At 37.2% G+C, this 14893-nt stretch overlaps 1 protein-coding gene across 1 annotated transcript in view; it reads left to right on the top strand.

The window, feature by feature from the left end:
* The window catches only part of GPR158 (G protein-coupled receptor 158), a 182786-nt gene that overhangs the window by 96640 nt on the left and 71253 nt on the right, over nucleotides 1-14893 (top strand). The window contains exon 5 of the mRNA XM_048950958.1: nucleotides 2668-2736. Coding sequence (XP_048806915.1) covers nucleotides 2668-2736 — 69 coding nt within the window. The remainder of the gene's footprint in view (nucleotides 1-2667; nucleotides 2737-14893) is intronic.

Below are 14893 nucleotides of genomic sequence, written 5' to 3'. Positions count from 1 at the left end.
CAATCTTGAAAAGTCGTATAGATGTATTGATTTTTATTTTGCCATCTGAATAAGTTGAGTGCATCTGAATACATAAATGAGAATACATATTATGGAATACATAAGCAATTTTACTACATCAGCCATAAAAGACAGTATATTCCCTTCAGCTCTTTGTTTACTGTTTTGAGATGCTTATAACAACTTAATGTCTTGCGAATCAGTGTGTTTTGTTTGGGGCATTTTTTATCTGATGATATATGTGCTTTGTGTATGTCTGTGGAACATCCCAGTAGATGAAATAAGGCAGGACAGTGCTTCCATGTGGAGAAATGCAGTATGGGAGTGCTGGACCATTTTCCCATTAGGAGACTTGTGGCTGAGGCTCCCCATGTATCCAAATTCCATGGAGTTCTAACTGAGTTGAATTAATTTGGTATGTCATTGAACAGTTGAAATATGTGAGCCTAAAAAACCTGACATTGGCATTTCAGTTTCCCACTGTCTAGCTCTTTGCATTTGGGATTTTGCTTACAGATTATCCAATATCATAATATATTCATTGAGAAGGGAAAAGAAAACAGACTTCAGTTTTGGTTTTTGTAGCAAATGCCTTGAATTACAGGAGCCCAGTGATGAAAGTGCACGCATGAACTCTGCTTGTGGATTGGTTTTCACATTTCAGTAATTGCTATGGCAGGCATTGCACCTTGTTGGGAGATACAATTATAGTAGTTCAGCTATTTGGTAGTGCTTCTCTTTGTTTTGCTTTGCTTTCTAAAGAAACATTTCATGGAAGCACGTACCTTCAAATAAAATTTTGCTAGAAGTATTTAGGTCTCAGGTGCAGGGTGTAATTTTAGAGTGAGGTAACAGAATAGTTTTGTAATCCTTACTGTGAAACTCACAATGTGAAAGTTCGAGGTAAAGACCTACACAGAAAAATCAAAGAATTGGAAAAATCCAGAAAAGAGAATCCATAATACATCTCAAATGCATGAATAATGCCTGTGAAAAAAAAGGAAATAACTTGTATGCCCATGGCTGACAGAACTAGAAATAGTGAATTAAAGATGCACTACAGGAAGTATAAGAGACATTAGGCAGAACTTTCTAATAGTGGGGAATAAAGAGCGGGAAATGAGGTTGACTGAACTAGGAATTATTCCCCTCTGACGCAGAGGGGAATCATTTGCATCAGAAATTAGGAAAACAGAACAAGGCACTGTTACTCAGAGGGGATACAAAAATCTCTGTGGTCTCTTTTCTTTTTTATCCTGAGCACTGAATATATGTGCAAGTCAGAAGAACTTTAAATCTTTAGTCTGTGTTGTGTTTCTAAGTCTTCTAAAAATAAACATTTCAGTGTGCTTTTCATAAGCTGTTTCCTAATGCAGTGTGCAAACACAATTCAGTGCTAACTTCATACAGAGCACAAACATCAGCACCCTAGATCATGGGCATGGATGATATGACAGAGTACCTTCAGAAAAAGAACCTATTCCATGGGAGGATTACAGCTGAGCTGTATTCTGAAAGGAACTGGCTTAAAATGTTCCTCACTTTCTGGTACTTGACCCAAATTTAACTCTCAGCAAGGTGGGAGATCAGACCACTGGTGTCTGTGCCAACGTGCCGGTGTTAGATGACCTTCCCTGCTAAATATCACTGTTGCTGGTATAACTGTCTAATATTAGTAAGGGTTTCTGAGAATTTTCTCCTGATCTTTTGTCATACATTTGATATGTCAGACCTGTAAAAGTCAAAAGACACTGACCAGTCAAAAAAGTTAATGCTGAAATATGAAATCAGGTTACACTGAAAAGATCCATCTATAAAATTCCACCATTTTTGCAAGTAGAAACTGTACCCTGTGGGACCAAAAATGCATCTGTAAATCCATTCAGACAGAGATCGTTTTTTTAATGATTGCCTTACTAATGAAAGATAAACTTCTCTCATCCAAACTCATTAGAGTGATTACCACAGACCATTGATTCCAGTCCATGAGAGGATTTTATGATGTGAAATAAGGGGATTTTTCAAAAGATTTTTGGCAAAGCCTCTTTTGCTGTCCTGACTGCATTGCTTGCAGTTAGGAGAGCAATGCCTTAGTCCAAAATAATGGATGAAACACTGTCTCAGAGGAAGGAAAGAAATGGAAAGCGGTGTCGATGTTTTGTCTTTTAGATAAGGTACAGATGCACCATACATAAATCATCAATGGAGCAAACTTTATATTAAGGAAAAGAATTGATTTTTTAATTTTAAAATGGAATAAAACTATGATGGAGACTGCATTAGAATCAGTGAGGAAATGGCACTATATTTTATAATCCTGACAAGTTAATGACTGAATATATACATCTTTGTATAAAATTCCAGGAAAGATGAAGGTGCTTTCAATCTAAGAGCACAATCTGTATTCAATAAAATTGTAGATTATTCATACATACTGTGAAAGCTGAATCATTAATATTAAATAGGTAGGTCAGAGCGTTAGAGGACTTCTTAACATTTAAATAGTACAGAAAAAAATGTGCCGTTTAATTCATATCTGTTATTCCCATGATTTGTAGTTTCTCACATCTGAGAGCCATTTTAGCAGTTTCAAAATGTGTCCATGTAATGTGTTGAATAGGAATTTTCTAATATTCTGTATTTTTGTTTGTTTGTTTTGTTTTCTAGAGTATAAGAGCTTCAGGTCTGGTGCTGTTGGAAACCATTCTTTTTGGATCACTTCTTCTATACTTTCCGGTAAGCCAAATTGCATCTTTTTTGAAAAGTTATGTATTTGTATTTGTCAGCAATTTAAGAAAATGCTTGAATCATGTTGGTGACAAAAGTGATTATCAAAACTGTTACTGTAATGACTAGCCTAATATGATTAATAAAATTTGCCATGTTCTGTAAATATTCTTAAGAATGCTTGAATGTTTTATTGTCTTCATAGGAATTCTCCATCTCCAGCTTAAGAAATATTTCAGTATGTTTACTTGGAAATTTTGCAGTGTTTTTTGCAGAAAGAAGATACCTCTCTATGCTCTGCTCAGAGAAAGTTGTGCAGGGTATGTAAAGTGTGCACAGAAATTCATACCACAGAGCAAAAAGTGAGGAATTTCCTTTTCATGGCAGCCCCAGCTTGCTTTTCTAGAGAATCAGGAGCCACATAGTGTCTTCTCAAGGCAGAGGCTTTATCATAACCAGCCAGCATTTGTACGATGTTGGCTTCAGTTCAAGAGCCTTGCCATGTCTCGTATTGTGCTATGTCTACAGTATGCTCACCAGTGACCGATTCTTCAGCATCTTTCCCAGTTCTTGTTTTGAACTCAAACTTTTGTATTCCAGAAAGAGCAAATGTCCTTTGGTGACTGACCATCTTTCGGAGCTCAGTGTCAGGGATGCTTAGGTACTGGTAGTAAAGAAAGAGTTCTCTACCAGCAGCCGACTTGAAGAGAAAGGATACTGTTAGGTGCAAGAGACGGCTGTCCATGAGCTTTAAATGCAGAGGGAAGACAACGGAGCTGGGTGGGGGAATTAGCAGATTGAAGCGTCCCACAGCTTTTCACTCATGTTTAAACATTTCCTCCTTTTTTCACTTACATGGAGAATGTAAGATGTACAGCAAGTACAAAATGATGATTGGACACTTATGAGGAAAACCATTCTCTTGAAAAATCCTGATAATCCTGCCTCCCAGTTGGGATATAGATACCTGGTGGGACTTTGTCCCTCTCTACATCTCATATGATATAAAAATGTTCTCCGAGGACACATTCTGTTAGATGCTGAAAAGCAAAGGATACACCTGACTTCCCTGTAACAGCAGTTTTGTGTTCCCACACTATTTGGTGGGTTCTTTTTCATACATGGGTAATTACTTATCGGGTGATTATTCCTAAATTTTTTCATTTTAATTTAAAGGTTTAAGTGGAGGGACTTAGTGTGGGAATGAAGCTCATATAAATAATCTGGTGGAAATTAATCTATTTCACCATCTTCAAGAATATATTCAGTAAAAACAAAGAAAATTGGAGCTAATGTAGAAACACCAGGGTTGCAATATCACAGGTCCTCAATTCACTGTGGGAGTTTCCATGACTTTATGATCCAGGGCAAGAAAGTGTAACAGTAGGTGTGTACGGTGTAAGAACATATATATAACATAGCCATAGAGGTTCGTTATATCATCTTTAAGGAATAAAAAACTGCATTACCACAAGCTGTGAATTATGGGGTGTGGGTCCTTGAAATGAGAACTCTTGACATTTTGCTGTATGTGTATACTAAATGTTCTTACCTACTTCTTGTTCGGAAGAGGAGCACAGAACAGAGCAAGATAGAATGGGAAAGAAAACTTGAGCTCTAAACTGAGTTTTGTTTGTGCTTGTTTGGGAGTATTCTGTTTCTCTGTGATGTTGTTTAAAAACATAATTGTGTGCACACAGAGTTTTTTAGCTATGTGAATTGATCTTATGATAGAGGAAAACATGCTTTGAGACAATCTGATTCAGCGTGGGCCAGCAGTGTGCCCTGGCAGAAAAGGAACAAACTGCATGTTGGGGTGCAATGTTCAGAGCATGACCAGCTGGTCAAAATAGGTGACTATCTTGCTATTATTTAGCATCAGTGTGGCCTAGAGTATTGTGTGCAGTTCTGGACTCTATGATATTACAACCACATTAAAATGCTTGAAAGCATTGAGAAGAGGGCACCAAAGCTGGTAACAGGGCTGGAAGGCATGTCTTGTGGGAAGGGGATGAGGCTACTTCTTTCACTGGAGAAAGAGGAGGTCAGGAGGCAACCTTCCTGCTCTCTGCAGCAGTCTGAGGAAGGGAAGCAGAAAGAAGTGCCAGCTTCTACTCCTGATGACCAGTGGCATGGTGGGAATGGCACAAAATTGCACCATGGAGAGTTAGATTGGACACTGGGAGAATTGCTTTATCCTGATGATGGTCAAACTCTGCAACAGGCTTTCCAGAGGTGGTTGATGTCCCTTGCCTGTCATTGATCAAGAGACATCTGGATAATGCCTTCAATAATATGCTTCAGCTTTTGGTCAGCCCTGAAGTTGGACTCAGTGATCTTTGGAGGTTCTTTCCAATTCAACTATTCTGTTCTAATGTAACAACTTAATTAGGCAGATTCAGATAAATATTCTGCAGCTATGATGAAATGCAATTTAAAATAGGAAGTGAAGTTCATCATTTTGGGCCAGACAGCACTGCAGTATGGTGATCTTCTTTAAAATATTTTTTCCCATTTGTATCATCTCTTCTTCTACTGTATTTTGGAAGGCAAAACTGAAAAAGTTAACTTTCACGCTCAACTAAGTGCAGATTACAAAGCTTGCCTCAGTGCATCTATGGTGTTATAAGAATAAAATGACAGAAATTCATCTCTAAAAGTTGAAAAATAGATCTATACAATCTATTTAAGGATTCAGTGCAATATTACATTCTGATTTAAAAATTAAAAATTCTCCTTAGACTTTCTCAACACTGCTCAAGTCTTTTGCATCTTTACTTTCCACTCCCTGTGCTTTCCCAGCTCTGGCTTTTATTGTATTTATTCACCCAGTCTGCCTTGGATTGTTCTGAGAGCCTTCAGCATACCAATTCTGCTGTGTCCAGAAAAGCTTTATTGCATCTATGACTTTCCCTACCCTCCAATTAAATGGAAACCAAAACCTACTTTGTTGCATTGCTTAATTTCTTCAACTAATTGTCATTGTTTTCATGTCTACATGCTGTAATCTATTCATAGTGTAGTGCCATTAATTGAAAAATAATATCACCAGCCAGCTGCCTTTGGGGAGAAAAACAGCTGTTATAATACCCTTCTAACAAACAGAAAATGCTAATGATGATCTCCACCAAAATTTATTTTTCAAATTCTGCTATATTGATAACAACACACAGATTTCTCCTGAATTATAACAAGGCAGAGGAGCTTTGTCTATTAAAAATGCATAGTTTTTACACAGCAATTGCTGGGCAGCTGTCGTTTCTGAGCCTCTCATTTCATGTGTTTTCTCCTGTTTTCTCCTGTTTTTAAATAAGTTTTGTTATTTATATACATTAACTATAGTATATATTTTAGGAAGGCTGCTTTGAAAGTAATGCCTCCTCTTTTATTATGTTGGCCTACATTGTCAGAAGCAGATGTTAGTGGTATGGTAGTAGAGGTGGAACCTTCCAACACATATGCTGTTAAACTTGTTGCTGTATGACAGATAGCAGCAGAGAGGCAGTCTGACAGAACGATATCTGACACGGAAGTGCAGATGAAGCAAAGATATAGAATTTAATTCCTCCATGCAGAAAAAATGGCACCCATAGACATTCCTTGACACTTGCTGAACACTGATGGAGACCAACGAGTGTATGTGAGCACAGTGAGGTGGTGTGTTCCAGCAATGGCAACAGTGACCATGGGTTACCTCTGCTGGTGCAGGTTTTGACAAGCATGGCTTGCAGGCTCTTGTTTATCACTGGCCAAAAACCGTAGCTAATGGTGGTGTGTATGCTGAAAAATAGTATTTTATAGCTGATAACTTGCTCTATCAGAGTTACTGTGCTTTTCATATCTGTTATAGCTTCTATGAAAATAAATAGGAGGCGTTACTTTTGATGCAACCTATGTATATGCAGCCCAAGAGTGCAGTCAGTGCAGCCCAGGCAAGCCAAAAGGTTGGACATGCTTTAGACCTTTACTAACTTCCTTTCTTGCTTGTACTGTAACACATCTTGCATTGATGCAGGATTGAAGACTTTTCATGTTGCGAAGACCTTCATCAAACACATAATAGAGTACAAACATTGTAATAGAGTAGCTGATTAATTCCATTGGGGTTGAGATCTCAGCTGATTTTAGAAAACGTTTGGAAAACAGGAAATTCTGTTTAGATACCATGAAAGATTTTATTTATCAGAGCAGGTTGCTGACATCAGCTTTGGAGTCTCCTACCTTGGAATAGTCACAGACGTGGGCAGCCTTACCTCATTAGACCTGCTTGGAGTAGGGGTTTAGACTAGGTGACTTCTGGAAGTCCCTTGCAACCTAAATTATGCTATGATTCTTTGTTTCTTATGTGTGTATGCAAACCTGAAGAAGTCATCAATGTTTACCAAATAATTATTGATGAGATATTGGGCATTTTACAACCCATTTTAGATTTCAACCTGAACACGAGGTGATTCACGCTCTGGGCTCTGTTGATGGTAAATGTATCCTGGGGTACTGGGTGGATTATCTGATATATTAAACATTTTCCATACTACTAGTGTACTTTAACTGAAACTCCAGGATGCACTCTAAAATTCATGCAGTATTATGATAATTTCTAGAGTCAGTGATAAAAATTAGTGAGTACTGTGATGCGAAAGGGGCAGAGAATAATTTCTTCTCCATGCTCTTGATATAGCAGGGAAGAGGGTTAAAATAAAGTGAAAATTATGTTACACAGCGAGGCAGTTTTATAATAGTAGAATTAGTTACACTGTAAGATGGATTAGTGGAGAGGCTGTGGAGCATCATTTTAAAAGCTATTGGGATTTTTCCCTTCAATCTTCTCATCTTTTGGCTCAAAACATCTAAATTCTTTCTATTTCCAGCTGCCATTGGTTTTCCAAACTTCTAATTATAGCAAAGCAGTATTATTCTCAGTTTATAGAAATAGCTGCAGTGCATTGAGTTGCTAACATTCATTAAGCAGTTCAGTAGTGTAACCTGGAATAATCTCATTGTGCTCAGACATCTTGTTGCATTGAGTAGGTGTTAAGATCTGTTTCAGGGACTGTTTTATTCTTTGTTTCACACTCAAGATAGAGAGATCTAGCTTTTAGGCCTATGAGACCAAATAAAAAGTAGGGTGTAGCAGAACATAGATATGGTCTGGGCTTTTTTCCCTTCAGTCTTCCATATATATGTTAGAACAGGAGAGGTGAGCCTTGAACGTTGTGGTAGCTCCATTAGTCATAGCCCTGAGTAGAGCAACAAGGTCACACGAGAACTTAGATTTTGGCATTAATGAATGTGAAAATGGAATAATGTGTGATGCTTTTATGCATTTGTCCCTCAAGTATGCCTAGAAGTGGCACATTGCAAGAGCTCAGTGACTGTTTATATGTTGATTTTCACTGAGGCCAACTGAAAGACATGGCTTTTTCCAACACATTTAGCAGTGCATGTACTGATGTGCTGGAGTGAATCTCAGACTTTGTGCCCCCTGTCATGCACCAGGTGTTTTAGCTTGATTATTTTTCAGTATATAGCTACATGCTCTTTACTCGTAAAGTAGTTTTTAAAACTCTTAATGATGAACGCCATTTTCTTGTTGTTTCACATTAGCCTAAGAACAGGCCTGTGTAGAGGAGTATTCATGCCAGTGGAGACCAAGGACAGCTCACCTCTGAGATAATCATCACAGATTTCCACAGTATTCTGGAAAAAGTTCTTCCTGTTCTTCCTTCTATTTAGATTATAGCAGGTTATATGTCCAGCCAGAAGAAAAGGTAGATTTTAAAGGTCAGATTGCCAGGATTTTATATATAAATTGTCTTGTTTGGGCAGAGAAGTTGGGGAACCAACCAGAGACTTATGCAACATTGTCTTTTTCAGTCAGTGTCATTGTTAGACAAATACACTTGAGGTTGACATGTGGTAGCTTTTTTGGGAGCTAGCTGACTTTGACTGCAGCAGCCCAGACTGAGCTGGTACAGTCTCCATGTTACAAGCTTTTGCTTCAGATTACAGAAAACCCATGCGCACCAAGAACACTTGTATTCTTGCCCTGCATCTCACTAAGGAAATGCTTATGACTCTTTACTTTTTAACATTTAACATTTTTTGATTTTTGAATAAATATATTTTGAGTAGCGCAAAAACAGTAATAGTTCTTTGTGATTCTGTTGTTACAAGTCGATATAACTATCCTAAAATATCTAGTAGCTACTATCAAGGAAATAACTAGAAATGGTTGAATATATGATTATTCACATTTAAAACTGAGATTAGTTGCAACTATATGTCTCATGACCCTGATTAGATTGGTCTTTCCTTGTAAATAACAATTGTTTCATGTATTAGAAACCCAGTAGAGCTATGACACCATGCAGCTAGGAAGCTATATAGATGGAATTTAGTGGGGAGAGTGTTGTGTATTTTTGGGTTTGTCTACGTGCTATGTTCACAGAATACCTCAGACTGGAGGAGACTTCAAGAGGGCTGTAGTCCAATGTCCTCCTCAAAGCAGGATCAGCAGTAAGCCCAGACAAAGTTTTAAAGGGCTTTATACAAATAGGTGTTAAAAACATCCAAGTATGGATTTCCTCACCAGGCAGCATTCAGCCTTATAGTAAATTCATGTGGTTGTAACTTTTGAATTGTGTGGTAAAATATGAGATGTCATTGGAAGATACAGTGGGCATTATAAATGACGGACTATAGTAGGTCAGTGAAGGCAGAGGTACTGGCATTACTATTCTTTCCTATCGTAAACTCTTGTGCTCATAATTGTACTGGTTGTGGTACCAAGAGGAAACATAGGCTTCAATTCCCACAGATCCAGAAGTGCGGTACAGGATTGCAGGAGGGAAGTGTTATTTTCACTACCTTGAAAGCTTTTTTGAGAACTGAGTTTGAAGGACACATTTGTCAGAGTCTAGGTTCACTGAATAGCCAAGTGTTTGTGTGCATGCAAAGGGTTGAGATCCAGAGAGAAAAGGACAGAAGTTGGTGACCTGAACCAACTGGGTTTTCTTTAACCTTTGTATTTTAAATGACTGTCTTGCACTGCTGGATTGCAGTGATTCAATCTTGTCAGTCCTTTATTCACTGGAATAATTCCTGTGATCAGGGGAGTATGGCCTTTCTTCTTTATTCATAATGCCACAGTCATTCACATGAATATAGTAAGTTGCATATATAGAAATTTCCTAAGTTAATGTCTTCACTTCAGAGTAGTATTACAAAGACATGACTGTGAAAAATTATGTACAATATTTACCCATGGCTTTTTTAGCTGGTATTAGCCTATATAACCATATGCACAGGTTGAAAATCTGCTGCGTTGCTCTCCAAAGTGAATGCATTAGGGAGTTTGGCTAGCACTTGGGTGGGAGACCACTGTGCCATAAGCAAGCACAAAAAATTCTGAAGAATACCTGGAAAATAAAAACCTAATTAGTGAAAGTCATCCCTTGGTTCCTTGCTTCTTTTGAATTAGAATAGCAAACAGGAAAAAATATTATTGCAGTGTTGTGCCCTTTATTTTATTGATGGATTTTATGCCCTTTATTTTATTGATGGATCTCAGTAGAGTATAGGCTAGAAATGATAGGAACATTTATCTCAGACAAATGTATCTTGATGACCACACTCACCACTGGCAAGTACACTGCATCAATATGTACAATGTTTAGTTTAAGATGCTCAAATTTTACTTTAGTGACTTAAGCATATGAAAAATCAATACGCAAATAAAGGTTCTCATGTAATTAGTTCAAAATATAAACGTGGCAGAACATTTACCGAAAAGCTAATAAAAATGATATACCACATTTTTATTGAACTGTAAAACTGAAAATGAGTTTTTCATATTACAGAGGTACTGGGATTGAACTGCACCAGAAAGGAAAATACTGAAGGTTGTAGTCAACATTAGATATATTCTCAACAGGACACAGTCCTGACGTCTATTAGTGATTTACCTTCACTAATTAGTTTAGCACCTGAGAGACTGCATGTTGGTGGGACATAAATTTCAGTCATTCTTTTTCACTTACCAGAGTGTCTTTCAGTGTCTTTTCAGTGGAAGCCTGGTACCTGTTCATACTTTTTTATATTTTTCTACAAAATGTCTTTTCTTATTGTTTATTCATGCTTTCATGCATAAGATCTAAGGAGTAACAGCTGTGGTCAAGTAAAAGTGCATTAAATTGTGCTGAACCTTCTGCATTACATGGAAGCTAGACTCTGCTCTTGCCTGTTTGTTAAGTTCAGAGGTGCTGTGATCTGCATGAACAAGAACCCAAAGGAAAATGAAAGCAGAAGCATTTCAGGTGTAAGGAGGACTTTACTTAGATAATCTAGTAGTGCCAAACTATCTTATGTGAAACTGAGTGGAGTTATAAACTCACGCCCAGGGGAGTGGGGGCATGCCTTGGATTGGAACATGAGATTGTGATATTAAAATTAAGACACAGACTAATGCAGTGTGTACAACTGAGTGATAAAAGACAGCATTTTACCTATCTCACTGCATATCACTTGACAGTGTACTCTGGGTCAGCATAAGGCAAAGGAATAGGGAAAAGCAGCATCTCCATCTTGAAAGGTGTTCACAGTATTACAGAATATTGCAGTAGCAGAAATGTGCATCTTTACTCGTTTTTCTCCTAGGTCCCTCTTCTTCAATGTATGAAGGATTATGTATCTTCTAGCCATACTCTGAGTTTGTCACCTCATACAGGACAATTAATAGTTAAGGATTAGGAGAATTGAGAAATTCAGTGCATTATGGTAAAGCAAGAGAGAAGTTGATGATTTTCTGAAGAGATTGGTAAGAAGGGAGATTCCATCCATCAAGAACGGAGACTGCCCTTATTCAGTCATTCTTCCTGCTGAGAATCTTGAAGATACAGACAATGATGTAACAGTTTTTAATATCAACTGCCAGATACTGTTAAGCAGTATCCAGTACTCAGGCAAAATAATTTGATAACTAGTGAAATCTTTCTACAGAAAAAAATATTACAGAATTATAATGGTGGTAGTGGAAAGCTTTCACTACAGTGTAGCACTGTAATTAAACATCTCACTTATAAACTCTAGGGTAAGAGATCAGTAGAATTAAAATCAATGCACCAAAACCATTTATCACCTGATGTAAATAATAAATTAGTTTTTAACTTGTAGAGAACTGGAAATTAATATAAATGCTTACAAGGACAGAGACAAGTTTAAAATGTAAAATATAAGGTATGCTATAGAGTAATCCAACCCAATCAGAAAGTACTAGTGCAGAAAATAAGCTTTATTTCCTCCAGCTATTACTGAGAATGATATAGTAATCTTTGCCATTTAAAAAAAAAAATGAAAGGCAGGAGTTAGGGTAAGGTTCATCATTAAACTGAACAGATCAATTTATGAGAATGGAACAGTGAAAAGCATAGCTCCTGGGCCTAAATCTATACCACACCAAGAAGGGAGAGGTTGGAATTCTGTTTTTAGAACTAACATTAGAACTGAGGGTAGAAAAAAAAATGTTCATAAAAAAAGAGAATTAGTTGTTCTAAGAAACAGCCTGATGCTACATGACACAATCCTGAATCCTTTCAAGCCACTGTGTATTAGGACCCCATAGAAAAAAAAAACACAATAGAATTTTCTGCAAACAAAACTATTTGATTTCTCGATCCTCTTCATATATGGGACCAAGCACGGATCTGCAAATATATGCAAGTTTTGAGGAAGCTATTAAGGAATGTTCTTTCCTTCAGAGCCAATATACAGCATACTAATCTCTTTGAAATCTGAATCCATTGTGGACTTCTTGTAGTGACATGATGTAGTTCCGTAAGATTTACATGTTTTGGGGGGAGAAAAGAAGCAAAGAGAGAAAAAGGTCAATTCAATCAAAGTTATCAGAAACAAACAGAAGAATTTCAAAGGCAAAATGTTTAAACCAATTCCAAGGTAATATATATGGAAAAAAGAACATAAAAAATAAGAGGATAAAATGAGACTAATTTATCACACACAAAATTGCAAGTGGAATAAAATAACACTTTTACCCAGTTCTCTCACAGTGTATCTTTTATCAAGTTTATATTAAATTATTTCAATCATACACAAGTTTCATTATTACTTGATGTTAATTGTTAAATAAGCCAGGGTGCTAAAGCCTGAAGTGAAGCCTTACTGCATATTGTTCAATTAGTTAAAGCAATGTAATAAAGGAAAGGATGACAGTGAGAAAACAGAATAGGCAACTTTGCCTTTAAGAGTTAAAACACAATAGTCTAACACAGCAGTAGGAAAATTAATCCAGAATTGAGCAACTAAACAGTACAGAAATGAAAATAAGATAGAAGTGACACCTTGTACCTTGATGCAGTACTGACTTTTCTTTCAGCATCACAATTACATGTTGTAGAAGGTACCTGGAAAACCACAGCTTGTACATTTTGTGCTACTTCTTTGCTTGCATAAAGTTATTTCTCACTAATCCTTGCAAACTTTCTTCTCCTTTCCTGGACCTCCACTTACATAACTGTAAAAGATAAATTTTTTATTCTTTCTTTGTTCTTCCTTTATATTGATGTGTGGTTTCTCATATTTAAATTATGAACTCTTTGGTACAGGGATGTTTGGCTTAGCTGTGCCCTGCACAGCAGGGTCCTGATCAATGAATAAGAATTGCATTACAAACGACTGTTACTAAGAATAACAATGAAAGTATTTTACAATATTTTATTAAAGATGTAGGGAAGGACAAATATTTAAAGATAAATTTCTCATCTTTTCAAGAGTACAGTAGTATGTGATTATACTGCTACAGAAGATAGGTATACTTTCAGAGAGATCTGAGAATATTTGATTTAGGCTTGAAAAGATTAAACCATAAAAATAATAACAGAGAAAAGGTAGATTCCAGCTCCATGAGGATTGTGTGTCAGAACTTCTCCACTAATTTCTATTGAGCTGCATCCAACATACACAGTGAGAAGTTGGATGGAGTAGAATGGATGAGAAGTAGTGCTGTAAGGAGTTCAGTCACATACTAGATTAGCAAGGTTTTGTGAGCAACAGCATTGTGTAAATCTTGAAATTAATGTTTTCCTTCAGATGTTTTAGCTCCCTTGGCAGATAAGACTATCAGTTTCTTGTCTTTTTTCCTCTGATGTATTGCAGACAGTAGGAAGTCCCTACTCTGTACATCCTGTGTGAGATTGGTTAATGAGAAAGGCAGTAAGCAAAAAGCAAAATACAGCTAGGTAGTTATTTGGAGTACCTGTGAACAGTGTGTTTCTTGGACGTGCTGAAATCCCTGTGCATTGTGAAAGAGTAACAAGGTAAGAAACCATAGCCTCTTCTACCATAACAGCTGAGTTCCAGTAAGGCAGCAGCATGCTTCTGATACTGTTTGAGAACGTTTTGCAACCAGTTGAGGATCTATTTTGTGGTGTGTATGAAGTTCATTGCAGAAACACTTCCAGATCTTCAGGTTTTTGTCAGCAAGAGTATTAAAAAAGTCTAAACTAGATTTTTAGCTGCTCTTTTTGTAACTTTTCTGGAACCAAAAGATGTGAAACACTACTAGGTTCACAGGAAGATACTTGATCTGGTTTGACCCCCATCTGAGCTGACTTTGTGTTACTGCTGTTGGTTGTTGGAATAACACAAAAAATACAGAATGCTTCTTTTCTCATGCACAGCTTCTCAATTTAGGATAAGTGCCATCAGTATAGCTACATCTGGAAAAGAAACCTCTACTACATTAGGTTTTTCTCACATGCCAAGTAACTGTGCAACTCGACAACATCAAAAGCCTTTTGTTATCAAATGCTGCAGTCGTGAGAGGTACTCATTTCTGTTTTGACTCTGCAGTGTATATAGCAGATATCAGAGGTGATGAACTTAGAGATGAGAAGTTAATTTCATAATAGATAACTAATCAGATTTTCATACTGAAATTAACAAGTATTATTGTTTATGTGTGATTGCACTCTCTGAGACTACTCCCTGGATAAGGAATTGGCTGGATGGTGACACTCACACTTAGAGAGTTGCAGTCAATAGCTCAGTGTCCAAGTGGAGACTGGTGATGAGTGGTGTTCCTTCAGTATCAGTGCAGGGACAGGTGCTGTGGAACATCTTCGTAGGCAACACAGACAGTGGGTTCGAGTGC

This window comes from Lagopus muta, chromosome 7, assembly GCF_023343835.1.
Source record: "Lagopus muta isolate bLagMut1 chromosome 7, bLagMut1 primary, whole genome shotgun sequence".
In the NCBI taxonomy this organism is placed as follows: domain Eukaryota; kingdom Metazoa; phylum Chordata; class Aves; order Galliformes; family Phasianidae; genus Lagopus; species Lagopus muta.
Note: the sequence above shows the minus strand (reverse complement) of the source record. Positions and strands in the feature narration are given on the sequence as shown.